The sequence below is a fragment of the Drosophila nasuta genome, chromosome 2L (genome assembly GCF_023558535.2).
Source record: "Drosophila nasuta strain 15112-1781.00 chromosome 2L, ASM2355853v1, whole genome shotgun sequence".
NCBI classification, from domain to species: domain Eukaryota; kingdom Metazoa; phylum Arthropoda; class Insecta; order Diptera; family Drosophilidae; genus Drosophila; species Drosophila nasuta.
In genome coordinates, this window is record NC_083455.1 from 15,041,207 (window position 1) to 15,068,725 (window position 27,519).

Consider the following 27,519-nt stretch of genomic DNA (forward strand, 5'->3'; position numbering starts at 1 on the left):
CTAAATTGCTGCAAGACACAAGTGCACGTTAAGAAGCTATCCAGTTCTAATTAGTACGTAAGTCAACTAAAATGCAAATGGCATGAAAATAAAGAAATGCTGTAAGACAGCATGACAGTATAACAGTTGTCTAAGGCATATGGCGTATAACAGTCGCTGTGGAATAGTTTGCTGCAGTCACGCTGCCGTATTGATATGGTTATTTATTTTTTGTGTGTGTGTTTTGTTTTTTCTTCGGGGGCTTCTTCTATTTGTCTTTTCGCCAATCAGCGATAATTTTCCCATTACTCATGTTAGATGCAAGCAGCTACTACCATCGAAACCGAAAAAGCCTCCTCCATGGCCCCCGAAAGAGTCCCGCATCCGTTTGCGTTTAATTTGAAAACTCTTTGCTGATGCTATCGAAGCCGTCGGCTTGTCATTCAGCTAGCGGCAACATGTTTCAACAGTACGGCAAATTATTTTCAAGATAACCGCAAGAATTCTGTGTGTGTGTTTTCCTTCTTTTTTTTGATAGAGCAACGCAAGCATCGAAAACTGGCGCAGCAGCCGCCAATCGACGTGTCGATATCGTGGCTGGCAGTTCAATTTAAATTTTTCGGCTAGCACAAGTCCAACTCTAACTCTCTCTCCAATTATTTGATGCGTGGCATCCTTTATCGCCTAGACATACAGTAAACATGAAAGCAACAGAGACGCATTGTTTGCTACTACTGCTGGTGCTGTTGGCGTTGTGTTGCCAATTGAGTGCAGGTTTGTTATAAATCAAACACGCAAAGCTGTGGCAGCTGAGCCGATTGACCCCGTCTCTTTGCAGCGCTGCGCTGCTACACATGCGAGGACTGTGACGAACAGTCGCAGCTCAAGGAGCTGGAGGTGTGCATTGCTCCAGCCATGGTGCAACAGGCACCACCACCACAGCAGCAGCCACAGCCACAGCCACAGCCAGAGCCAGTTGCCACTGGTCTGCCGGCTAATCCCATAATAAATACGGTTACTGCAACTGGAACAGTGGCTGCAACAGTGCCTGCTGCAAGTCCAGTGCCAGCTCCAGCTGCCACTAGTGTTGCTGCCGCTGCTGCTGGCAACAGCGGCGATGACGATGACTATGAGAGCGATGAAGACGATGAGTCAGCCGCTGTTATCACAGCTAGCAACAATGTGATTGGCGCAGCAGGCGCCGCTGCTGCAGCTGGCGTTGCTGCTGGCGCTGGCGTCGCTGCTGTTGGCGCTGCTGCAGCTGCAGCTGGAGCTGGCACCGTGGTGCGTCCAGCAGCCGCTGCCGCCTCAGAGTCTGAGGACGAAGACGAGGACGAAGAGGATGAGGAAGAGGACTACGATGATCGACGCAAACGTCGTATGAGTCGTCAAGCTGTTGCTGCCACCTCAAGAGCTGTCTGCTACATTGCGAGTCTGCGACGTAAGTAACTGCAATCGAAGTTCCTTTACTATATTTAATGACACTTTGATACACTTTGCACACAGTCAATGGCACAGAGATCACGAATCGTGGCTGCACCATTGTCATGGATGACAATCAGACGGCAGCGTGCAATTCCCTCTTCGATGGCTGGAACGTGGTTGGCTGTCAACTGTGCGAAGAGAACGGCTGCAATGCTCCCATTCATGCCACAGTCGTTGGCCAGTTCAGCAGCAGTGGCAGTAGCAGCAGCAGCAAGACGACAACGACAACAACGTGGACCACAGCGACAACGGTCGCAACAGCAATCGTGTTAGTTCTTTTGGCTGCAGCTTTAGCCTAGATTGTGAGCAATCGATGTGCGGCTGATAACGAATATAGAGAAATATCTACCAACATACGTAGTAACCTAATGTGTATATTATACTTTTAATGACAAAATATACTACAACATTTTGCGGGGAGTTCAACTACGATTTATGAAGCACTTAGCGCCGTCTATTTCGGTCTATTTCGGGCTTAATTACGACTCATCGTCATAGCAGTCCAATGAGCACACCTGAGCTATTTTCGCCTAATTATTCAATTGGCTGGTTGGCTAACGATAACAAAATAAAATAAATATACTCATATTATATATATTCGTGGCCTAAAGTGTCCCCATCATTGGGCCACCATTCACAGTTCAAACTGAAGCGAATCAATTACAGCTGCTGCTGTTATTTTTTTGTTTTTGGCTACTGATAACTCACTCATTCAGCATACAAAACGAGTGAGCACGCTCGACTATGCAACACCCTGCAATGATGAAGTACTTATACAATTTGTATAAGCTATCTTTCATATTTTTCAAACAGACAAATACTCATAGATAAATGAAACAAAAAAAAACAGATGTAAGTAACTTGTTAAGCAAACTGATCGAATTAGAAGATACTGTTTTCAGTCTGTCACATACCATTTGACAAATTCATAACACTTCTCTAACACAGCATAAGCTGTAAGGAATCTATGTCATCATAGACGCCGGCAATTGGGGCCACCCAATAGCCCAACAAAATCGTGACTTCATTCGCTATTGGAATTGCTGATAGCATAGCGATGATCAACATTGATAAGGTTTAGGCCTCAAGTGGCAATCGCTGCCGGTGAAATTGAGCGATTTACAATCGAGCTCAGCTCTGGCTAAGTTCCCAATTAGGTGATGAGCAAATCTCTCAGTCAACAAAGCAGTTTTGCTAACAAATGTCAGTTAGCCACGGAAATGTTTTTTTTTTATCACAGACGTCGAACGGTTTCATTAATTTGCCAACATTTAAGGTAACTTGTTTTCCAGAACTCGGAATGCAATTGCCAAATTTGTAATGCAGTTTCAGAAGTTGTTAAAGTGCATGTATATATGTATGTAGTATATAATTATTGTTTGTGTGATTACAAAGACTGGGGCTGGTCGCGGTTTTGATTTCCCTGTTTTATTTTGGTTAAAGTCTATAGCTTCCGGGCCAGCTGGTCTGTTACGCATTTCTCAAAAGGCTATCAAATTTTGTTAGCTGCTGACGAGAGCGTGATTGCAATGAGAGAAAAGAGAGAGACCGAGAAAGAGCAAGAGAGAGATACTAAGTTAGCAATTTACGTGATGTCGCCAACAACTCGTTCCACAAATTTCATATTTTATTCGGTGTTTGTGTTCTTGTTTTAATTTATTTATTTTTGGCATTTATCTGCGTCTCGGTCTGCGTCTGGTTCTGAAATATTGATGCGTCAGTTAGCGGTGTGACACTAAAAACAGTTATTAGCCATTTGGCACGAACCGCTGAAATGAATGATCATCATATACCAGTTAACATAGTACGTACTTCGTACATAACAGACGCACGATCTCTGCGGTGTACTCTTGCAAGCAATATATCAGGGTTACAATCTTACAGCACAGCTATTTTGCAATTTCAGTTGCACATAATCTTTTCATTTTTATATGATATTTGTTTTAATTTATAATTTTCATTTAACTATACATTTGTATATGCTCGACTAAGAAATACCCTGTAAGTGTAATGCGTGAGTTTTGGAACAATTGATAAAAATACTTCAGCAAATGTTTATCACAAATATGAACAACAAATTATATAGAGTAGACAGACAACAAACATATATAAATATAGATAATGTTTATCCTTCATATTACTCAAAATAAAGGGTAGAGTATAACACAGATATGCTAAACAGACATTGAACTACCTCTGGCATTGACTTTGCTTATCATTCACCCTCAAGTTAGTCGCAATTGCATTTCATGAACAGCGTGAGTCGTCAACCTTTTTATGCATTCATGTGGAAAGTTTTACCTTTATAGCTGTAGGATAACTGAATACTATTTCTATCAGAAATTTGAAAATAAATTATTATTTTTAACTGGTATTGGAAAATTTTCTTAACAAATAAATTAACAAGAATTCAATTGCTTCTGCGCTCTTCTCGGTGATTCTCATGACGTTTATTTGGTGCTGTCTCGAGATAAGTTGAGTCGCACAATAGGTGTAAATGGGTCGGGTAAATACCAAATAAAAAGCTGTTAATTGTTTTTGGCCCGCTTAGATGGGAGAATTGACATCGCGAGTCTGTTTGCATTGCGTGCTTTGTGATATTAAGTAATATTAATCATGCGACATGAGCAACAACAACAACAACAACAACAACGGTAGAGCATGACCATTATGTAAATGCAAATGTTATCAAGGGTTGGGAATTGCACGTTATTCCCAAAAGGGGAGCGTCTCGTTGAGGTGCATCATCATCAGCAATCCATTTGTTGATGCCACATACTAAGTTTATATACTATATGCTAACATAGAAGGTATTTCAAAATACCGGTTTACTGAATACTTGCTGCACATATTGATCAGTAAACGGGTTGATTAAATAAATCTTCCCACTGGAAGACTGGGGGTACTTGGTAAAAACCCCGAGTCTTGATTCATTTGCATACCGGGAAATCTTTAGCAGCAAAACCCTATCTCATTGTGGTATGCCTTTCCTGATGAGCTGTACACGCTCTTTATGACGTCGCGATCGACTAAAAGAGCAACCAACACACTGAGAGAGGATCGGACAAAGTGAAAGAGAGAGAGAGAGAGAGAGAGAGAGAGCCAGTGTGACTTTTACTTTTAGTGATTTTGCATTATAAATTAATTTGTTATCATAATAAATAAAAAGAACGCACGCACACGCTGAAGCATTGACGGCATTACGCTCCCGCACTTGTATACTCTGTCCCTCTCTCTCTCCCACTCCTGCTCTCTCTCTCTCAGATTCGCATACATACGCTACTAACTGTCTCTTTCTTGAGCGTCGAAGCCGCCGCTTTTGTCGCACTCGCAGTCGCTGCGAAACTCACCGATTTTCAAACTCTATAAAAAGTCTCAAACAAATCACAAGATTTTCAGTTAAATTTCAGAATTCGCAAACAGCGGTCGCGAAACGTGCAACGTGCAATCAACAATAACAACCAAAAACATAAAACAAAAAAAAACAAGTACAAATATTTTGCATAAATCTTGAGGCAAAAAGATTTAAAGCAAGAACGCAACACACAAATAAAATCTTCATCTAAACCAACTAGTAAAATTCCCGAAAAAAACACACAAAATGCACAATACCAAAAGTCATCTTATTATGGCCAGCGCATTGCTGTTGCTATTCGCCGCACCAGGTAAGATTTTTGAAGTGTCCAGGTATCCAGAAGTGACAGGTTTTTGAGCAAATGTCGTGATAAAAAGCACAAGTTAAGAAAAAAACCACACAAACTAAATGCTCTGATAAACTATAATACCCTTGCATGCTATTTTTAAACAATTCAAAGTGCTAAACTGCCAAAAACAATGAGTAAAAATACGAAATCATAGAAATAAATGTTGCTAGCAACAGACACAACAACAATAACGACAACAACAATTATATGCACAAGTAAATTAAATAACTAAACGTAGGCTAAAAGTATTGTTTGGCTGCGACAGACAGCAAAACTGTCATAAATAATGCACAAATTGTAGGCTAACATTTGCATGTAGGAAATGTTTGGCAATGACTGAAAGATTAATAGAAATACACGAGAGTACTCAGAACAAAACATTGTCGAGAATTCAGTTTCAATGTTCAACAAAGTTTTTGGTGCACTTCACTTCAAAATTGTTATTCAAGTTATTGTGACATTGAAACTGCGGCAAACTGCTAATTGAAAAGCTGTGATTTGAAGTGAAATGCTACAGTATTAATGTTGTGTATACACATACATATAGTATTTAGTCATGACAGCTGCCTTTTAGCACATTTTTGTTGCTTGCCAATCAAAAACAACAAATACAACAAGTATAACAACCAGTCCAGGCGATTAGCACCAAATCAAACATCGAAAAAAGAAAACGGAAAAACCTGAACTTATTCAGTTTGAAAATGTAAATCTCGTCTGCTTAACTGTGCTGCGTATACGTAATAACTTGTTACCTCTCGTTACGATCGTTTTCTACGTTCTTTTTGTTTTTAATTGGCTTACGTTTCATTGGGCGAAAATGCAATTTCATTATGCAAACTGCTTTTTATCGCAATTCGAGTTTAAACAGACCTTTTCTGACCTTTGAAAACTCATTAACTTATTTTGTTTGAAGTTTTATTATGAGCAAGCCAGTCAATTATATATTCATTTATTTCAAAGATCAACCGAACGGTTTAGTGTATATACATAGTTGTATTTGTAGTTCTATTACGAAACAATTCAGTTGGGCAACATACAAGTTCTTTCTATCTATATAAATTTAATTTCTATTCAATTTCACAATAACTTTGTTCGTTTTGTGCTTGTTTCTGAGAACATCATTAGCAGAAAGAGAGAATCTTTTGCTGGGCAGAAAACGGGTTTAAGCGACGACGAAATGCAAATGCAATGAATTGTATTTTTATGATTATGAGCCACAGCTCTCTCATACAAATGATAAAATTATAATTATTTATTTGCGCAAAAAAAAAGAGACAGTTGCAAAAATGTACAGAATTCGAGTGTTGTGCTTATCACGTGCCATTGAAGCTACACACAGAACAAGCGAAATTCCTACAGCTCTGTCGTTGCTTAACGTGAGCCCATCAATCAATGTGATTTATTAATAAGTGAACAAAATCCTCGCTCGATAAACATGTGCATACACGTAATTACTTAGCATACACACTTTGTTGTGCATTGAGGAAGCGATTGTTTTACAACACAATGTTGACAATTTGAATTTTTGTGGGGGTCCCTCGCGGCGTATGAGCAATATATTTTTTGTGCCTGTTATCAGCATGAGAACGTTTTGGATGAGCAAAGGTTAAGCTATCCAAGTGAGTCACCGATCAGACTGTCAAACTGACTGACTGACTGACTGAATGCTTGCATTGATAACGCAATTACGGCAATGTAGTAATATGCATGCAGTTTGTTCTCGTTTGGCTATGCAAATATTTGGATACGTGCGACATGCAAATGGTCGAGAGCTGGTAATTTGAGTGGCAGACATCGTCGGGGCGATTGGGTAAACGAGATAAGAAATAGCGGCAAATGAAGGTAGTAGCAGTGGGTGTACGATAATAATAGCGCTAGTTAAAACATTGACTTAAAATTGTAAACTAATAATAAAGAATGAGCAAATGATACGACAAATACGCTTTGATTAATGGCCTACACATGGTCGACTTCGGTCGCTTTGTCATCGTTAATCGTTTATCGGACCATTGTTATTTTGTTTGCCCAAGTTGTAAATTGCGCGAACTAACATTGGAATGCCTCCCAAAACGATACAACTCAATTGAACAATCTAATTGGCGATCGCAGAGTCTTTCGGCATGACATAACTATGCAATCAATAAGAACAGAGCAGAGCGGAAATAATTACTTAATTTCAAGAATATTAGATAATTATAATAATTGTTGTTTCTTTTTGCTTTTGTTACCAGCTTGCTTTGCGGATCTGATGTGCTATGTCTGTGATAATTGCCAGACTGTGGACAAGACAACACCGCTCTTGGCCTGCAATGAGGACTTCTTCAATCAGGGCGGCAGCACCGAAGCCTCCACAGTGACCACAACCATGTCAACCATAACAACAACCGACGAGCCAACCACCATCATGCCAACCACAGAGACGCCAACAACTATGCCCAGTGACTCAACGACAGTGATGGACACAACAACCACAGAGCAGACGACTACCGACACAACAGCAGCTCAGACAACCGAGAAAACCGATGCACCGATGCCAACGCCAGCCACCGTTGGACCACCAGAGACAACCACCAGTGTGCCCACACCACCCAATGAGGATCTGCTGCGTGAGGTCACCAAACTGGTTGCGGTCAACGGATCACCAAGTGGATTGGCGGACTTCACGGAGTTGCCGATTCGCCAGCGTCGTGCATTGATCGATACAAATGTCAGCTTCCATTGTTACACTGTGAAGAAGACAGGTGAGTGCCACGTGCCACACAAGTTGCCACGGTTTTATTTAATCATTCCTCCTCTGTTTCTTGTAGTGAACAACACAGCGCAGACAGAACGCGGCTGCTCACGAGTTCTGGCCTCGCAGTCAGTGTGCACAGACCTCAGGGAGCAATCGGCGCCTCTTGAGATATCCTACTGTGATCCCTGCTCTATGAATGCCTGCAACTCTGCCACATCCATGATGCACACAACGATGCTGTCCACGTTCCTCATCGTTCTTGTTGCCGTCGTGCTGCAGCGCAAATAAGGAGTCAAGCTTACTCCATCCACCACCGTCCACTCCAACCCGGTGTTATTTAGTACATATTGCTAATTTCTTTAAGAGACCTTCCTACACACGCACACACACACACACACATTCAGACGGAGTACACTCACACAAAGACACACACCCATGGCAACACTCACGATCTTCTCATCATGTTAAGTAATGTGAAAGTTTATATAATTTTTAAGCGACACAAAAAAGACACACACGAATATCGAAATATATATAAATACCTATACCTATATATATATACAAAATAAAGCTAACCAAATGTGAAGCATAAGACAATTTACTTGATATACAGTAATAAATATATTTATACAACAAATCTAAGTTACATGTTTTTAAAATATTTAAAATATATTAAACTTTATCATGGGGGAATTTTAATAGGTTTTCTTCAGTATATATAATATCTAGAATTTTAGAGGGAATACGAAATGAAGATTTGATTTAGAAGAATTCGTTATATATCAAATTGCCAAACCTTAGCTCACATAGAGTTGCTAATTGAGGTGGGTTTGAAGTGAACCGAAATTACCGATTGAATCTTGAATTATCCAAATAATTAACGATAACCGCTTGTTGATCTAAATAATTTGCACATTAAGGTAAACAACTTGTGCCTCATCATCGGTGTTGACTAGCAAAGCGAGCAGATAAAGCTTCTAAACGACCTTTGAGAATTACGTCCATATCTTTGCTTGATTCTTGGTCAAAATCACAAGCATACTTTGATGTCAATGTCACGTCCACACATACACATACACACACTGAATGTGACACTAATTACACACACACGCACACACACACATGTTCCGCATTGGGTAAACAAATCGGTTGATGATAGAGGGAAAGGCATACTTTTAGGCCAACTCTGCAAAGTAAATTTGCGCAGCGTAAACACTCAAATCGTGTGTCGTCGGTACAAAAAAGCAACGAGAGCGTTCCGCTCAACGATTAGATAAGAATTCATTAATAACAAAACTGGCGCTTCTCGTTTATTTATTAAGCACAGTGCGTTCAAAAAGCGTGCAACCACCTGATCGTAAATAAATCACTTATTGGTCAACTCTAAATTAAATTTACGGCATACTATATTGATAATTTGATCGATAACTGCAGTTCACGAGAAATAAAAACATTGAGAAACAGAAGTTACTGCAGATAATTAAGTTATGACCCACACTAAATAAATATAGTAATTATCAGTCGTCAAGCTATTTACAAAATATCTTATCTGATAAGCGGCGACTGGCTTGTAATAAGACTTTGATAACATCTTGAGAAATACGGGGGAAGTATGTGTGTCACTGCAGTAAGAGTAGCTACTTGTTTTTACAATTGTGGTATTCCCCTTTTATTGTACCATTTGATAAAGCTGTCAATAAAAGTTCTTAATGTTTCCTTTCTGCGAATAGAGGAAACACTATTATAGCAAGCAATTTTTCATAAAATAGACCAAAGTGGACAATAAGCACTGATAAGTAGCTCATTGAAAGTTTAAGAAGCGAAAGTATTACGGTATTTATAGGTACTCATTGCTCTGATAGCGAACTCATTAGTAATCAAAAAGAGGTCTGGCAGAACAAAGAACATGTAATACTGTTCTAATACCATCATATGATAGAATATAATATTATAATACTCTATTAATGTTATCATTTTCAGATTTGTTACGCATGGCCTGCACTTTTTATTTGGAAAGCACACTTGAGTAATAAGAAGAGATAAAGGAAATTATTTCTTGTAATTATTTCTCAGAATTAAGATCATCTCACTGACGCGTTTATCAAACACAATTCAGGATTTTTAATTAAAATTTAATATATTTTAATATAATAATGACAAGCGAAACTGTCTAAGTTTTTCTTTAGATTTGCCACACATGACATTAACGCCAAAGTTAATGCAAATGGATTTTATCTTAGAGGAAAGGGAAGTACTTTAGTAATAAACACATATAAAGCAAATCCAATCTTATTTCTAAGAAGAATATCTATCTCAGATGTGTACTGCACTTTTTATTGTATTGACAAAGTTTAAAGAAATTCACCTTGACTCGTTTGTTATCCGCCCGTCGGCAAATATGAATCATAAGTAAGGAAATTCTTTCGAGCGAAATATTTTCTTCTACTTTGCACTGAATACCATTTTGTATACTTAGTATATAATATTATCTCTGTTTTGTCGATTGTGGCCAAGTCGGTAACTAAACAGATATAGATAAATAAAACCATATACAGTAAATATATCAAAGAATATTTAACTGATTCGCGACGGCCATAACTTTGGACTTAAGCGACTTAGATATCGATTGAACCGATAGCTATTGTTATCGTTACACATGCCCTAAGACCCCTGATGACTAGCAGTATATTCCATAGCTGAAATGTTGAACGGAATGCGTATTATTTATAATTCTAATTCAATGTTCAACAGATTCGTGCGTACAACACTGAGTAAACAATTCCAGGAATCGCCAACACTTATCGTGTGCCATTTTATTGACGAATAATGGATTGTAGAGGCAATTAAAGCATCCTGAGGAAGTGTCAACGACCACATGCAATAAAAACCAAATGCGATGGGAAATCGCAATATCCTTATCGGCGTCAAATAATAAAATTATGAGCGATCTTATCGTTAGCAGCCATATACCTCACATACCGAGTCAGTCAGTCAGTCAACCAGCCAACGGGGCGCTCTCTACAGCGCCTTATCTGCGAAGTGATGTTGCCCCGACCCGGGGCCAGGCCCATGAGTATCGGCCTAGTGCCAAATGATAAAAAAAGCCATGTTAACAATATATTTTATTGGTAGTTTGCATTTGACACTCGAGCCGTGCTGTTCTCCTCAGTTGCCAACTCAAAACTTGTGGAATACTTTCATCTTGTGATCCTTAAAGCGTATCCTTACAACACAGACACACACACATAAATACAAGATGCGTCTGCTTAGTCTGTTCATGTTGTTGTCGCTATGTGTTTGTGCCACATTTAGGCCAGGTGAGCAACTGGCGATTTTCGTGCGTTTTTCAACGCGACAAAAAAACGCGTTCATCCTTAACGGCCATTTAAATAATTAATATTGCTTAACAAGTGCAAAATTGTGAAATATTATACAAAAAAAAGCAACTGAAAGGTTAACAACAAAAATGAAGTCACAAGCGTGCTATTTTCGATGAGTATAATCAATCACAGAACTATATGCCAAATAGGCAAAAATAAATGAGAGAAAAAATATGAAGAAGTCACACATATCAATCGATTTCATTTCTTTATTGTCTTATGTTTTATGAACTACGCGAGTTGTTCCAGTTTGAAAGAGCAGCGCCATTCCAGGGCATTTTCTTATCAGCATGTTTCACTGATTTCAGCAAAAAAATGTAGACAAAACAAAAAAAAAAAAACAAAAAACGAAATAGTAACCATGGCCATGCCCATTATTGTAATTAGTTGAATGGAGTTAACATTACGCATGTCGCACGCTCAAATTCAAAAAGAGCGAACGTAAATTAAACATATATTTATAACTTACAATTAAATAAAACTAAATTCAATATAAATTATATTTTAAATATTCTGAAAATTTATAAAGTATCTTCTAGATAAAAACTTATTTAAGTTGCGTAATATTTTCATGTTCATATTCCAATTCCTGTGATTTTGTTCTTACACGTAGATAGGTAATAAATAACCAAAGCTTTTCGTGTTATCGATCGTTCCTCTAAGCATATTACAGCACTTCGATTTATCAATAAGGTTTATTTTCCGCAATAATTATTTATGTAGACTTAGACACATTCTTGTGCCCTAACAATTACGTTTTGACTTTAATGTGTGTTCTTTTGTAATTTATCTAGGAAATGCCCTTGAATGTTACGAATGTATTGGCAGCGAGTGCGATGATCTGGAGAGTGTGGAAATAGTTAGTTGCAATTTGGATGATGATATCGGCACAACAGCAACCACCGAAGACACCACGACAACCGACGATTCAACGAGTTCATCGTCAACCGAGTCTTCATCAACCTCATCAAGTCAATCAACTCCATCAGAACCCACAACGGGGACTACAGAGTCGACAGAAACAACACCAGAGTCAACAGAAACAACACCCGAGTCAACAGAGACAACTCTAGAGACGACAGAAACAAGTCCAGAATCAACAGAAACCACGCCGGAGTCAACAGATACAACTTTCGAGACCACTGAAACAACTCCAGAGTCGACTGATACCACTCCAGAATCGACAGAAACCACTCCAGAATCGACAGCGTCTACAACTGATTCGACTACTTCCGAATCAACAGATTCTTCATCTACCTCCACAGTTGATGAGTCTACCAATACTTCGACAGACTCGACATCGGATTCTTCGACGTCGGAATCCTCTACATCGGATTCCTCGACGACGGATTCCACGACATCAGATTCCTCTACTTCGGAATCTTCTACGTCGGATTCCTCTACTTCAGAATCCTCTACATCGGATTCTTCCACTTTGGAATCTTCTACGTCGGAATCTTCTACATCGGATTCCTCCACTTCGGAATCTTCTACGTCGGAATCCTCGACTTCGGATTCCTCGACGCCCGATGCTTCTTCCTCAACGACAACAAGTGAAGAGACAACCACAGATTCAACGGCGACAAGTGAAAACTCCTCTAGCTCATCAGAACCAACAACGGAACCAACAGAAACCTCAACAGGGGCTGACGCTTCCTCTCCCTCTACCTCCTCAGAATCGACAACTGAAAACACTTCTTCGCCAAGTGAAGATACATCGAGCGCTTCCACAGATTCCACCGCATCTGAATCAACCGCAACAGCAACCGATGCTTCTTCCGAAACTACAAGTGTTGCCACAGAATCCCCCGCAACTTCAGATTCGACAACAACAGAGGAATCCTCAAGCAGCGCAGCTTCAACACAGACCTCTGCAGACACAAGGGCTATTGTTGAAGGAGTGCGCTCTGGCCGAGCTCGTCGATCGCTCGAGGCGCTGGCAGTGGACAAGCTATTGCGCAATTATCGTTCCGTTGGACGCGATGTTCAATATAGGACAACGGCTTGCTATACCATTATGGTGAATGGAGGTTTGTCTAACTGCAGATTTCCTTGTGAAATATTGTATTAAAAAAGAAAAACGTTTGTACTTTTACAGAGATTCAACGTGGCTGCATTAAGATACCTGTGGGCCAAGGCGGTTGCCAGGCCATACGTGAAAAGGTCGGACTGCCGGAGGACTCCATTGGAGATCTGTGCGATGCCTGTCTCACAGACCGTTGCAATGGCAGCGCCACTCTGAAAGTATCGTTTGCTTCATTGATCCTCCTGCTGGGCCTAGGATTGAGGAACCTTTTCTAATTTATGTTAATACTTATTATATAAATATATAAGCTTAGCTCCACTAAGTTTTGCATGTGCTATTACAATTAAACATAACCAAGAAAACTACATACACTTTCAAAGTTGTTATACTTTCTTTCATATGCTTTAAAAATGATTGTTACCTATCGAATTTGCTTAATAAATTCAAATACAAAATCTTTATGGTTTTACTTGTCCAATAAATGACAATTATGTGCTGGGATATAAAATTCAGATGAAAAAGTTGGGACACAATATTACTTGATTGCTGGTATTGAAACCATTAAGATAATAATATCAATCAATTTAAAATATATATGATCTTGACACGCTTAACGAATGTAAAAAGATCTTTAAGTGCAAAACAATCTGAACATAAGTATATAGCAATTATAATCAACAGACATGAGATCATATTTAGAGGTGCGTTTCCAGCGAATTTTATCTAATCGAGAGTCATCAATGTGAACTCGTGGGATCATAAATCAGATACAATACTCGTATAACTATGGCTATAAAATCATTTCACCGAATTATTGTCTTCTAGCCTAACCTACGTTATATTATTACATCTGAATCACAGTTATCATTCTTTCTTTGCCTTGCAGTAAACAATGCAAATAAAATGCATTTATTATTTCCGGGTGACGTCCATACAAAACAAAGACTTTTGCTACAAAATAATCTTTCCAGGGGAAAACTAAACTCCTTGACTGATGCCCTTATATCGGGATCGATGGATCATACACATAACCAATTTATGGGTTTGTGGAAATACCATCTACATATACTTTAATGGCTACATTTGGTTATGCTAAATTGATGCCTTATCAAGTCATCGACATGAATTGTTTAAATATGGTTTATAAATTAATTTAGCAACAAATACATAGTACGATAAGCAATTTACGAGTGATTTTAATTCAATATGGATAAAATTATGACTTTTCCGTTGGTAACAAAAATTTAGAAAACGTGAACATCAGTCAAAGAGAACTTTATTTAGAAACCAAAGAAAACACCATTTCGTTTCAAATATTTATTCTATTTAAGAATATGCAATTAGTTTTTTAATCTTTGGGTCCCACGTATAACAATTCAGAAATTCATTTTATGAGTCAGTTGACACATTTTGCACTCTCTTTCGTCGTTATTAGCCCCGCGCAGTTTTGGGCTTTCAGTGCTGAAAAGTGCTGTAATGTGCCTTAGCGACTGCAGAAACCTTTAAAAAGCTTCTAATCAAGAAGCTTTGTGCTTGCTCTGAAAATGGTTGTGGCCGAAGCTCGTGGCCTGCAAACTTTGCTAGTTACCATATATTTTTATCGCAACCCATTTGACGTTAATGTTATCAGCATTTAAAAAGAAAAAAGTTGGCTAGCAAACAAATAATGTCCAGATAAGAGAAATGAAGGGGGAACTTGTTGAGAATGAAATGGATTTGGAGTGTATGTGGCCAATGGCCAATTGAGCAACAACCAGTTAAACAGCGACACTCGAGGCAGACGGTCAGCAACTCGACAAAAGAATACTTTTATAATTTATCGCGTTCTTCCGATATTTCACAATGCAGTTTAATAAAGTGGGCATTTTTATGGCCGCGATAATCGCAATCAATCTACAGGGATCCCTTGCCAACAGTATTAGTGCGTATTACTGCAGCCAAAAACATATTACTCCAATAATAAATATATAATAATTATAATAATAAATAATTGTAGATTGCACTACAACGGGCTCTGAAGCTCTCACCACCTGTGCAGACGATATAACTTCGTGTTTTATTCAAAAAGGTAAGTCGATCGTTTTATGGCTTTTGCGATATGACTCATAGCTACTTTAGATATACTTATATATGAAAATGTTATTTGTACTAAGTCAAACTAATTTATATCAATCGATACTTAAGCAGAATTTTGTTTTATTTGTGAACAATGTTATTCAATTAGAGATAATAATTAATTCGCCTATTTTATGAACGGTATTAAGTTTTCTACGCCGTTAATAGGAAAACATTATAAAAAAAAATTGAATACTAGAAAACTGAACATTGGCGATAGGTATTAATCTATCTTATCTAATCGGAAAATAAATTTCGCACACTTGTAGTGATTATAACAAATTATCTGTTTAAATTGAAAAAATTTGTGTAAAGTAAATGCGAAGATTCAATTCAAGTTAACATTTTTATAACTTACAAGAATTTGCGAAATAGCGAAAGCAAAATACTTCTTAAGAGTACTTCATTATTAATAAATCAATAAATGTAATAAAATATGACTCTGAAAATTAGTAAATGAGAAATAATATAATAATAATATACATTGATCAGGTTGTTCTCATCACTGTTCAGCACACTTAATATTTACCTATATTCATTTTTTTATGGGCAGCACAAAATGGCACCGTGACACGTGGATGCCTGCCAAAAGATACAACCTGTACGGCGCCCGATTGTCTGACCTGTGAGGGAAACAATTGCAACTCGAATGTGAATCTGATGTGCAGACAATGCAATGGCTCCGATACAGCATGTTCCACCAGCAATGTCACAACATCCGCTGTTATATGCGCGGCAAATCAATTGTGTACCGCTGCCGTTAATACGGATGAGACTGTGTCGCGTGGTTGCGGCGAACAATGTGCCGCGGATAATGCCACCTGCTTTAGTTGCACTACGGACAATTGCAATCTGGCCATTTTTCCGACGGACCGACGACAGTGCTATCAGTGTACGGGTGAGGCATGCAACACGGTGACCGACGCTATGTTGGAGCCTTGTTCGCTGTACAAGACAGAGGGACAAAAGTGCTACACAATTGGCACGAATGCCAACACAATGATTCGTGGATGCACCTCTGATGCGAATGCCAAGTGTACGACGACCACCGAGGATGCTAGCTGTTTGTTGTGTGACAATGAGAATGGTTGCAACAATCGCACATACGAAAGTGTGTTAAACAAATGCATCAAGTGCAGCAATGATGACACTTGCTTAAATGCTCAGAACGCGGCGGACGCTCAAAATTGTGCTAGCTCCAATTACACACTGACCGCAGCCAGTTGTTACACACAACTCTTTGACAACGGTACTGTGGCACGTGGCTGCGTCAATGAATTGACTGAGACATGCGACACTGAGAACGATTGCAAAGAGTGCAGTACTGATGCATGCAACACGGAAGAGGGCACCTTCACATGCTACGTGTGTCGCAGTGACAACGATCCTGGATGTCGTACGATGACCAATATCCCTCCGTCACCCTGCATAAACACATCCCTGACCAGTACAGACTCAAAGCAATGCCTCAGTGGCGAGTGGGGTAAGTAAAAGATCAATTCTTAATCATATACTTAATCAATTTCAATAAACTTCACTACATTTAAATGATTCAGACATTCAACAAATTAATATAAAAACAAATATTAATGACAAAAAGACCAATAAAAAAGAGAATTATGGCATTTTGTATCAGACAAAATTATAGAATTTTAAGACAACCACAGAATTTACTTTATTTGATTTGATCATTTTATTAACTGTATCTGCATTATAGATGGCATCGTTATCCGTGGTTGCCTCATTGATGCGAGCGAGGTAATGAAGTTCCAATGTGTCTACGACGACGATCGCTGTATAGCCTGCAAGGGAGCCAATTGTAACAATAACACGGAGAAATACAACAGCGCCGCTACCTTGCAACATTTGGGTCTGGGAATGCTGACAATCTTCTTCTTAGTGCGAAACGTCGTTTTGTAATCAATTTGACTGCAGTCTATCTTACTGTGTATAAGCATACATATTTCAACTGTATATGTGAACAGGTGTTTGCCATATGTAATGTTATCTATCAATATCAAACAACAGTACAATAACAAATATATTAAATAGAAAATATCGAGGTGTTGCTTTTTCTATCAGCTGCTAATGAATCATCAGCCCAACGACAAAAGTCCACATCAATGTTTGCAGAGTCACATTATTGAGACCATTGAAATTTATTGAATAAGCAAATAAATAAGCAAATCGTTTATCCAAGTCAAATTATCCAAAAGCAAGACTTAGTGAAGCTGAAACGCAGATTAGCCAGAGGACAAAACTACCTCGTAGTGATTGTGATTTATCTCGCTCTGAGTCTTCTGATATTTCAGGAGCCTTTTCAATATTGCATAAATTATTAAAACAAATCTCGCAAAGTTCGTTTTCTTTTCGGCAATATTTCTCCATTGATTGAGACATAACGGAGAGACAACCTCTTGTGATAATTCTGGTGTGCCCTTTAGAATAAAAATGAATTAGATACTAATCGATAAAGTTTTAAAATAGTACCTACGATCAAGTGTTGTATAGCAGCCACTGTCCTTTTTTGTAACCTTGCACATAACATTGAATTCACTGTATTGAGATTTTTGTTCTGTCAGTGCACAAGATCCACGATGATCACTTGAGCACTTGTAACAATGAATGCCAATTGATTCGGACATCGGCTGCGGTAAAGGGCGAGGGCGAACCGGCTTGGTACCGTTTTTAGGCATCACTTTAGATTCATCTGTTTCGGATTTATCGGATTCATTGAGTTTTTTGGTCGTATACGAATTAAGTTTATCTAATGTAGGTTGAAATAGTTTCCACTTATCTAAGGTAGCTTCTTGCATTGGAAGCTTCGCCAATATTTCTTTATCTAATCTATTAATAGTACGTTTAATCAGTGTGGCTTTATTTAATATAGTTTTCTCCAATATTTCTTTATCCACAGTAGCGTTGTGCACAGCAAATTTATCCAGCGTTGTTTTTCCAAATGTTTTAGACAAAGTTTTGCTATCCAATGTATCTTTCTTCTCTATCCTATTAGGTTTAGTGAATGTAGCTTTATCCAGTGTAGCTGTTTCCAACTCAGATTCATCGTGACCAAATCCAGATTTAACAATGTCCATTTCATACCAATTATCTTTATTCGACCCATGTTTAAACGATGCTGAGAGGTTCGTAAATAATAAAGCGATTATTTTTATAAAAATTCGCCAATATTTCCAACGCATTTTGAATGCGCCTCTATCAATAATATTCCTGGATAAAGTGTGTCCCTAAACTAGGTCGTATCTAGTTGAGGCTTCACCAACAACTAATTTGAATAGACATACATTTTCGCTGATTGTCACGCAATTATCCTGCTCATAATGAAATCCAAACAAGTGCCAATTGATGGGTAAAGAATAAAGTACACTATATAAACGGTTTATGGATGAGACAACATATTTAACAAGCCTGACAATGCCTGCTTGTCACGCGAGAAAATAAGTTTTTATAACGTTAAGCATTTTAATTGCAATATTTTAATAATTTAAAATTTAAACAGTACAAAATATACTGGTTAATTGAAGAGTTAGTTAGAATGAGATATTATTTTTAATTTACTGAAAGTGTGTTTGATAAAAATCCGAATATTTAGGTGATTGTTATTACGTGTAAAATTAAGCAACTGTCAGAACCAGAGCAGAAATTCCCAAAAGTATTAAGCTTCTTAGTAGCGTGGATGCTGAATCAACAGAATCTTCTGGTAGTTCGGGAACCTTTTTCCTGTTGCATGAATTATTGTAGCAAATTTCGCAAAGTTCTTTTTCATTATAACAATAATTTTCCATTGATTTAGATATAACTGAGAGGCAACCGCGAGTGATTATTCTGGTTTTTCCTTTGAATTAAAAATAAATTACATGGTAAATAATAGGTACAATAGTATAATAACTAATTATAATTAATGGCTTACGATCAAGTGCAGTGTAGCATCCGCTGTCTTTCCTTGTTACTTTGCACAAAATATAGAATTCAGATTTAAGTGCTGTCTGTGCACAAGCTCCAAGGTCATCACTTGAGCAACTATAACAATTAATACCAATTGGTGTATACCTCGGTTGCGGCATTGGGTTGACATCAATAGGCTTTCCCGATAAATGGATAAAAGTTTCTGATTCCTCGATTTTATTTGGACTTTCGGATGTACTTAATATTGGCTTATCCGAAGTAAGTTTAGCAAATGAAACTTCAGTAGATGCTTGCGACACAGAATTATCTAATATCTGTTTATCCAATGTTCCTTTTTTATTCACAGACCGAGTAGCTTTATGAGACGTACCAGAAAATTGATTCAATATAGTTTTAATTAACTTAGACGTATCTGTATCTGTAGTACTTTTATTTATTGAAAAGTTACCAAATATTGTTTTATCCAAAAAAAGTTTATTCCATGAAGTTATGTTCAAAGATGCATCATTAATTGTAAGATTTTTCAAAATTGTTTTACCAATTGTCACATTCTCCAAGAAATTTTTTTTTATAGCAGTGTCACGCAGTATCGGTTCAAGCAAAGTTTGTTTATCCAAAGTTGCTAATTTTGTTGGTTGGATTACACTTAATAATAATGAAGATTTGAGAATTGTTTCATCGTGAGCGTTATACGGAGTAATTGTTTCTAATAATTTATTATCCGACGGAGGTTTAAGAAACGTAGCTTTATCCAAAAAACGATTATGCAACGCATTTGTAAACGATGATGAATGATTCGTGAACAGTAAAACGTGTATTATTATTAAAATTCGCAAATACTTCCCACGCATTTTGAATGTTCAATAAGGAATGAGTAGAATAAATAAAGTCCAAGAACTTGCACGTCTCCTATTGAAGCTTCACTAATAACTGAATTAGACCGCAAAATATTTATGCATTTTTCGTTGTCATTCAATTATCCTGCTCGTCATTAAATGAATATAATTGACGGGTAAATTATAAAATACATTTAATAAACGGTTTATGGATTCTCTAACACGTTCAGTAGGCATTTACAATATCTGCTTGTCACGCGAAAGCATTGTTTTATGATGGCAATCAAAGGCTGGTTTTCATTAAGACTTTAAGAATTTCCTATTAAAACCATAAAGTACGCAAGTTTGAAAAGTATTTACAAATATCTGTAGCAAAATGTTTTCGTAAATTAAATCGATGGTGATAAATGCAAATACGAAATCAGTTTATAAACAAGTTGAGACTTTGTTTTTGTTACATCCTGTTACGTATGTAAAAGGGTCGACAGCCCTAGTCAAGACAACAACCAACAAAAATTAAAATCCACAGCTTTCGCTGTGCGAACAACTGTTGCGTCTCACCTAGTAGAAAAATTACCTCACAAGTTGGTTTGACAAATATGTAGGAACAAGCTGAAAACTCTAAGATAACCATTACCTACTAGAAAATAATTAAATGACATGAAAAAGCTAAAGATTGAATGTACTCACTTTGAAAAAGTTATTATCGTTCTGCTAACGCGACACTTACCTTTGACATGCTCGCTGTAACGAAAATTCAAATTATAATTGTTAATTATAAATTATAATTCAGCGGTACGATTATGTACTTTCAAAAAATTATTATGAAGGAATTAACTTACTTGCATATAAAAACTGTTCAGCTCCATCATCTTCATGGCCTCGCAATAGTTATACTGCTTACTCAGGATACACACTATCGTGGTCTCACTCACTCACTTGATCTTAACAGCACATTTAGCACTTGCACTAACACTTTTACTTATTTTTGCTCCAACACATACGATGGAGCACACAGTAAAAAAAAAAAAATAACTTGCTGCTTACTTTCGAATCACATCATATTTTGAGATAATACAAATACACCTTTAAACGAGCACACAAAATTACACTTAAAACACAGCACAACACAAATACAACACATTTATCTCCTGATTTGATGTCTCACTGACTCACTTGATCTTAACAGTACATTTTGTACTTGCATTAACACTACTACTTATTATTACACACAGAAAAAAATGAAAAAAAAAATTCACTGGCTTCTTGCTTTCAAATCACCTAATTTAAATGCGCAAACAAAATTACACTTATGACACAGCACAACACAACTGCAGCACATTTACCCAAGCAAAATTTTGTAACTGCTTTCAATTCACGGAGAACACACAAAAAAAAGAAAAAAATTCACTGGCTTCTCGCTTTAAACCGCCAAATTATTTCGCTCAGGCAAATACTATTTTAAATGCGCACTTTCTCGCTCCTTATTCCAGCTTCCTTTTTTGGATTTGCACACACACTTTCGCGACTCAACTGCAACGGACTTTTCTTCAAATTTCACGACACTGCAGACCATGCTAATTTTCACAAATGCTTTAGAATAACGCAGCACAAAAAAAAAATCACTTTCTTTTCATTTTTGCACAAACTCAAAAACATTTTTCAATGCTCTTTCACTAGTTGCACCCGTTGTAAAATATTAACTCGCACGCGGGCGTAACTGCAATAACCAAATCTGAAAAGAAAGAAATAGAATAATTAATATAAAAATAGTGAACAATAATAAATAAAATTAATAAAATGCCACCACTTAAACAGTAAAGGATATGCAAACTTTCCTTGCAGTCCTCGGAATGGCAACTGACTCGCAATGTCATTCACTTCCACACACACACATTTTGGCGCCAGTCCGTGCACACTTTGACATCGTTGCCACCGGATCGAAATATTTTTGCACAATTTGTTGTAGATTCAATACATGTGGCATCCCTGAGTTCATCTCACAACAAAAACACAAATCTATTGAGCACTTAATTTGTCGTCCTCTTACGTTATACCGTTCTCCTGATTTTAACCAGGCAAATTTTCAGCAATGAATGAAACTAATTATGGCTTAATTGCGTTGCTTGTTGCATCTTAGGTAATTAGTACTTGAATCGTCAAAATTTATCTTAACAAAATATACTTATAAGTACAATAAAGTTGTATGCAAAAATGTTACACATAAGTTTATCCAAAAATTATCCATTATCCACTTTCTTCAATATTACTTTAACCAAAAAGAATGAAATTACGCTTAAGAAATAGTTTAGTCCATTTCTTGCCTTGTTAAGAATATGTGTGTTTTTATTTTTTATTTAGTTTAATATTTAAGCAGCATAATGTTAATTGTTTAATAAAAAATTTTATAATTTAAGCATCGGAATAAATAAGCAATATTTTTTATATCTGCTAAATAACATGAATAAGATTATTTATATTTTGGAGAAAGCGAGTATAATAAAAAGTTAAAATTGAAGTTTACATAATTATAACGTTTATACTTCAGCAAATGTCAAAGATATAGCACAGATACCCCAAAGAACAATATTTTGTATTAGATGAGATGCAGATACAGATGCAACTAAATACGCTGGAATTACAAGGTTCTCATTTTTGTTGCACGAATTGTCAAAACAAATGTTGCAAAGTTCCGTTTCCCTAGAGCAATATTCACGTAGTATGGTTGTTATTTAAGAATAGCAGCCTCTAGTCAGTGTTTTTGTGTAATCTACAGATGCAAAAATGTTAATGGAATTGAAATGATAGAATCAATAACAAGCTTACGATATATGGCTGTATAGCAACCTGTAAATTTGGTATTAAATTCACAAGACTTATAGTATTCCAAACCAAGTTTTTCCTGTGCACAAGCTCCATTAAGCTCACTCGAACAACTGTAGCAAACCATTCTAGGTAATGAAGTATTCCGAAGAAGCTGTAAATTAGTCTTTAAGGACTGAGGCTTCATAGGTTTTTTAGATTCATCCAAATCGGGCTTAGCGAGAGTAGAATTTAAAGAGTTATCTGACTTTTCGAAGGCAACGGAAGTATTGATTACTTGACTTCGTTTAGGCATATTCAAAGCCATATTTAACAATGATTCAGGCCTATCCTTTGTAGTATATTCGAATATAGATTTATTCAAAGAAGATATATTAGGTGTCGGTTTATTGAAATTATATTTATCCAATGTAAGTTTGTCCAATGTTGTTTTATCCAAAGTAAGTTTATCCAAGGAGGTTTTATCCAGAGCATATTTATTCAAGGCATTTATAAACGATGCCGAATCATCCGTCAATAATAAGGTGATTAATAAAGCTATCAAAACTTGAAAATGCATTGCTAAAATGCTCTTTGAAGTATCGCTGAAGTATGCTCTTTGAATATAAATAATATATAAATTTGGTCGTATCCTGTTGAGTCTAAAGTGACAACTGACTGAACCCAACAAATAGTTATGCAAATTATTCCAAATCACGTGCAGTTATCCAGCTAATTAACTAATAAAAACAAGTGACAAATTATAGCTTTAAAACATTATTTAATAAATGATAAAAGGTGTATTATAAATTCGACTAGTTTGTCACGCGACAAAAAAGCAAATACAAACAAAAATATTTTAAACTATAGTATTGTATACAGATTGTAGAAATGATAAAGGATTTCAGAACAGAATTAATTTGATGACATAGAGAATCCACACAGCAGAGTTGTTTAGTATTCGAACTGCACTTGCTGTGGCAGGCGGTGCCACATCCTTGTTGCATAGCTTATCATAGCAGAGCACACAGTGCTTTGGTTCCTTGCGGCAATATTTGTTTCCCTCCTCCGACAGCTCCGAAATGCATCCACGCATTATGAGCTGGGTATCAGCTGGCAAAGGATTCATTGTGAGTTTCGATTTTTTATTAGAATACAAGTTTTACACTTACATTTAATGAGTGTGTAGCATCCTTCTTTGGTGATTGCCTGACATGGAGACGAATCACTGGGCTTTTGATCACACCTGCCTCTCGGGTAGCTGGAGCAGCTATAACAATTCATCGTGTTCAAACTGGGATTTGGCTGCTTTGTTGTTGGCTCTACTGAACTGTGACTTTGGCTTGCAGCTGCATCATTCTGGTAATCCGCTTCTGCTTCAGGAGCAGTTGCAGATTTAGCTTCCGGTTCAGCTGCTGGTACAGGAAGTGGTTCAGGTAGTGGTTTGGTTCCCGGTTCAGCTGCTGGCTCAGGAAGTAGTTCAGCTGCAGGTTCGGTTTCGGGTTCAGCTGCAGGTTTTGTTTCGGATTGAATTGCCGGTTCAGAAAGCGGTTCAGGTTCAGCCGCTGGTTCAGCTTCAACTGAAGGTTCAGGCTGTGCTTCAGGTTCAGGTTCAGCTGCTGGTTCTGCTGGCTTAACCTCGGTTGTTGGTTCAGCTTCAGCTGTTGCTTCACGAGCATCTTCATTAATTGGTTCGGCTTCAGGAGCTTTTGCAGCAACAGCTTCAGGTTCAACCGCAGGTTCAGCTGCTGATTCCGAAACTGTCGCAGCTTCCGCTGTAGAAACCGGTTCAGTTGCAGGCTCAACTGGCTCTACCACAGCAGGTTCCTCATGCGGTGGCAATTCTGTTTCCACCGCTGGCAGCTGCGTTGTGACCTCATCCTGTTCCTGTGCCCCGCTGTCCTCCAACAGCAGAGCAAACAGCGCGAACCAAAGGCACAATTGTTTTCCGTTCATGGCCAATTCAGGTTGAGTTGTATTAAACGTTTAAATTGCTGGGCTGAAATGCGAAGCTCAATGCGATGCTTTCGCTTGGGTAATTAGAAAGTTTGAAAACTTATCTGCAGAGTGCTATTCAAATAGTGCGTTATTGACGATTGATTGTCGAGTGGCGGCCGTTGCCTTTGCTGCTTCGGTGGTAACTGAATAAGGGCAAAACAACAAATTGTTGACCATATGCCGCTGATTGTCACGCAATTATCCGGCTCCGAAATGAAATCGATATTCCACACAACCTCATATATGTCCTGAACTCCTGCTGACCGCAATGCCAACGTCCTGAATAATAGATCATGTGAACTCTCTCGTTCTCTCCGTCAGTCGCATTGCAATGGAATTAACATAGCGTCCAAGGACATGACAATAATGGTTCACGGTTCTTTGGTTAATCGGACAGTTGGCAAAAATACCAAATGCCAAATGCCAAATGTAGAGTGTAGTATTATCTATTTAACTGACTACTTGAATACCCTACGATTAAGCTGCTATCATTAGCCATGCATCGACTTAGGCTTATCATTGTGATAATGGCAATTGTGCCTTTGTTCAAATGATAAGTCATAAATAAATTGCTTGCATATTGTTTAGTTGTTTCTAAGTTGTAGTTGCTTGTTGCAAAATGTTGTTCACCTCGATCCTGCTGCAATCAAGTGAGTGCTACAAATGCGTTTCCAATATTCTCATTATACAAATGTTTCGCTATAAATAGGCCTTGGTTTGTTCCTCCTACTCCTGCCACCCAGTTGGGGAATTGTTTGCTATCATTGCGATTCCATCGCATTGCCCGAATGTGCCCAAACCCTGGGTGAAGTGGGCCTGCTGCCGTACAAGGAATGCTCCACGGAACTGACGTGTGCCATGTCCATTGGTGAGTTCAGCTAACGAATTCCCCTACGATTTCTCAACTACATTTCCCTCACTCTTTGTAGTCGATTCCATTACGTATCGTGGCTGTGGCGCTGAAACTCCAACCACCCAAGCTACCTACTCCAAGCGCTGCTCCTCGAATCTCTGCAATGCTGGCGTCTATCCGCCAGGTCGCCTCAAGTGTCATCATTGCGCAGGGGAGACTTGTGTGGCAGCACCCGCTGGCAAGCCGCATCCTTGTCTTCAGCACTACGAAGTAGATCAATGCTATACGGAGGTGTTGAATGCCACTTGGGCGTATCGTGGCTGCAGCTCCGATCAGAATCACACGGCAGCTGCCACAGCACAACTCTGCGATATCAATGGCTGCAATGAGGAGGAAGGCGCTTGGACTTTGTCCTGCGTCAGCTGTGACTCCCAGCAAACGCTTGGCTGCAAAATGGATCTGTTTCAGCTGAGCAACAGTGCAGCGTGCAACATCAGTCAGTTCGAACAGTGTGAGATGCAAATGTTGCTGAGTGATGAAGAGCCACAATACTGCTTCAGCTATCACCACTTGAGTCGTGTGGTGCGTGGTTGTTCAGCTGAGTTACCAGCAGAACTGAAAGCAGTTAAGGATGATCTTGTGCAATGCGCTACGGCGGACAATTGCAATGCGGGCTGCATGCCACAGCAACGTTGCCTCAACTGCAACTCCATCGATCAGCAGCAATGTCGCACCAACGCCACCTCAATGAGCAGCAGCTACTGCGGCTCAGCGGAGGCTTCCTCCTGCTATGCCTGCGAGTATGATGATTGGAGCGTGCAACGCGGTTGCGGTGCACCGCCCACAACTGCTGCAACACTCAATTGCTACGAATGTGATGGCAGCACTCAGCAAACTTGTAACGCCGTCGACTTTACGCGCTGCTATCGATGCAACAGCGACGAAGCAGGCGCTGGTTGCGCCAACTGGCAGCGTCCTGGTGGCATCTACATCGAGGAATGCTCGCTGCCTGCTGCCCCTTGTCTTGTGCTTAATCACTTGAATGGCACCACAGAGCGTGGCTGTCAACGTAAGGATTTCCACTGCAATGCAACGACTGTGGCCAAGTGTCGCAGTTGCGATGGCAGCTTCTGCAACACGGGCGCCTTTCCCGAGCAGCGTTTGTGGTGTCATCAGTGCGAGAATTGCGAGCAAGTTGCACTGGGGCAGGACTCCGTGCCTTGTCCTCTGTTGGCCAATGAGCCGAGTGATCAAAGTGCTGCCTGCTTGGAGTTCTACGATGAGCACAGCAAGCAAGTAATGCGTGGCTGTCGCTCCAACTCGAAGCTGTACTACGAGTGCTTGCTGCGCAGTGGCAATGATCCGAGTTGTCGTCTGTGCCACACACCAGGTTGCAACGATACGCCGGGGCAACAGTTGCGTGGTGACAGCTTGGAGACCGAAGAAAACTCACTAATGATCAGATCAACGGCTGCGAAGAGATTTACAATGTTCACAGCATCGCTTAGTTGGTTTTGCATTACTTATCAGCTAATTGTATTTAACCAGGGACTGTAAAATTAAATGCATTTTAATTTTTCATGTTTTCCTCAATGATTAATTTTAAACAATTTCATAAACATTTTCAAAACTTATTAACTTACACATTGGGGACTTGTCCAAAAACATTGATTTTACTGCAAT

At 38.5% G+C, this 27,519-nt stretch overlaps 7 protein-coding genes across 7 annotated transcripts; 5 read left to right on the forward strand and 2 right to left on the reverse strand.

Moving 5' to 3' along the window:
• The first annotated feature begins 96 nt into the window (after positions 1-96).
• LOC132798192 (uncharacterized) lies at positions 97-2,018 on the forward strand. Its single transcript, XM_060809958.1, has 3 exons — positions 97-753; positions 818-1,420; positions 1,486-2,018. The coding sequence occupies exons 1-3, from the start codon at positions 681-683 to the stop codon at positions 1,761-1,763; spliced, it is 954 nt and encodes a 317-aa protein (XP_060665941.1). The 5' UTR covers positions 97-680; the 3' UTR covers positions 1,764-2,018.
• A 2,840-nt stretch (positions 2,019-4,858) lies between these two features.
• On the forward strand, positions 4,859-8,544 carry LOC132797500 (platelet glycoprotein Ib alpha chain). The gene is made up of 3 exons (XM_060809241.1): positions 4,859-5,129; positions 7,400-7,909; positions 7,976-8,544. The coding sequence occupies exons 1-3, from the start codon at positions 5,066-5,068 to the stop codon at positions 8,188-8,190; spliced, it is 789 nt and encodes a 262-aa protein (XP_060665224.1). The 5' UTR covers positions 4,859-5,065; the 3' UTR covers positions 8,191-8,544.
• Positions 8,545-11,025: 2,481 nt separating this feature from the next.
• LOC132798522 (uncharacterized protein DDB_G0271670) lies at positions 11,026-13,673 on the forward strand. Its single transcript, XM_060810405.1, has 3 exons — positions 11,026-11,219; positions 12,077-13,312; positions 13,381-13,673. The coding sequence occupies exons 1-3, from the start codon at positions 11,159-11,161 to the stop codon at positions 13,581-13,583; spliced, it is 1,500 nt and encodes a 499-aa protein (XP_060666388.1). The 5' UTR covers positions 11,026-11,158; the 3' UTR covers positions 13,584-13,673.
• A 1,380-nt stretch (positions 13,674-15,053) lies between these two features.
• LOC132798359 (major surface-labeled trophozoite antigen 417) lies at positions 15,054-17,483 on the forward strand. The gene is made up of 4 exons (XM_060810177.1): positions 15,054-15,229; positions 15,305-15,376; positions 15,977-16,906; positions 17,141-17,483. The coding sequence occupies exons 1-4, from the start codon at positions 15,151-15,153 to the stop codon at positions 17,341-17,343; spliced, it is 1,284 nt and encodes a 427-aa protein (XP_060666160.1). The 5' UTR covers positions 15,054-15,150; the 3' UTR covers positions 17,344-17,483.
• Positions 17,484-17,628: 145 nt separating this feature from the next.
• LOC132786837 (uncharacterized) lies at positions 17,629-18,858 on the reverse strand. The gene is made up of 3 exons (XM_060793533.1): positions 18,726-18,858; positions 17,918-18,559; positions 17,629-17,861 (listed from the first exon to the last, which is right to left on the reverse strand). Exons 2-3 carry the CDS (start codon positions 18,516-18,518, stop codon positions 17,629-17,631), a joined length of 834 nt encoding a protein of 277 aa, XP_060649516.1. The 5' UTR covers positions 18,519-18,559; positions 18,726-18,858.
• A 4,785-nt stretch (positions 18,859-23,643) lies between these two features.
• Positions 23,644-25,699, reverse strand: LOC132789231 (uncharacterized). Its single transcript, XM_060797111.1, has 2 exons — positions 24,158-25,699; positions 23,644-24,098 (listed from the first exon to the last, which is right to left on the reverse strand). The coding sequence occupies exon 1, from the start codon at positions 24,668-24,670 to the stop codon at positions 24,308-24,310; it is 363 nt and encodes a 120-aa protein (XP_060653094.1). The 5' UTR covers positions 24,671-25,699; the 3' UTR covers positions 23,644-24,098; positions 24,158-24,307.
• On the forward strand, positions 25,529-27,434 carry LOC132789216 (uncharacterized). Its single transcript, XM_060797084.1, has 3 exons — positions 25,529-25,633; positions 25,693-25,851; positions 25,913-27,434. The coding sequence occupies exons 1-3, from the start codon at positions 25,603-25,605 to the stop codon at positions 27,391-27,393; spliced, it is 1,671 nt and encodes a 556-aa protein (XP_060653067.1). The 5' UTR covers positions 25,529-25,602; the 3' UTR covers positions 27,394-27,434.
• The last annotated feature ends 85 nt before the right edge of the window (positions 27,435-27,519 follow it).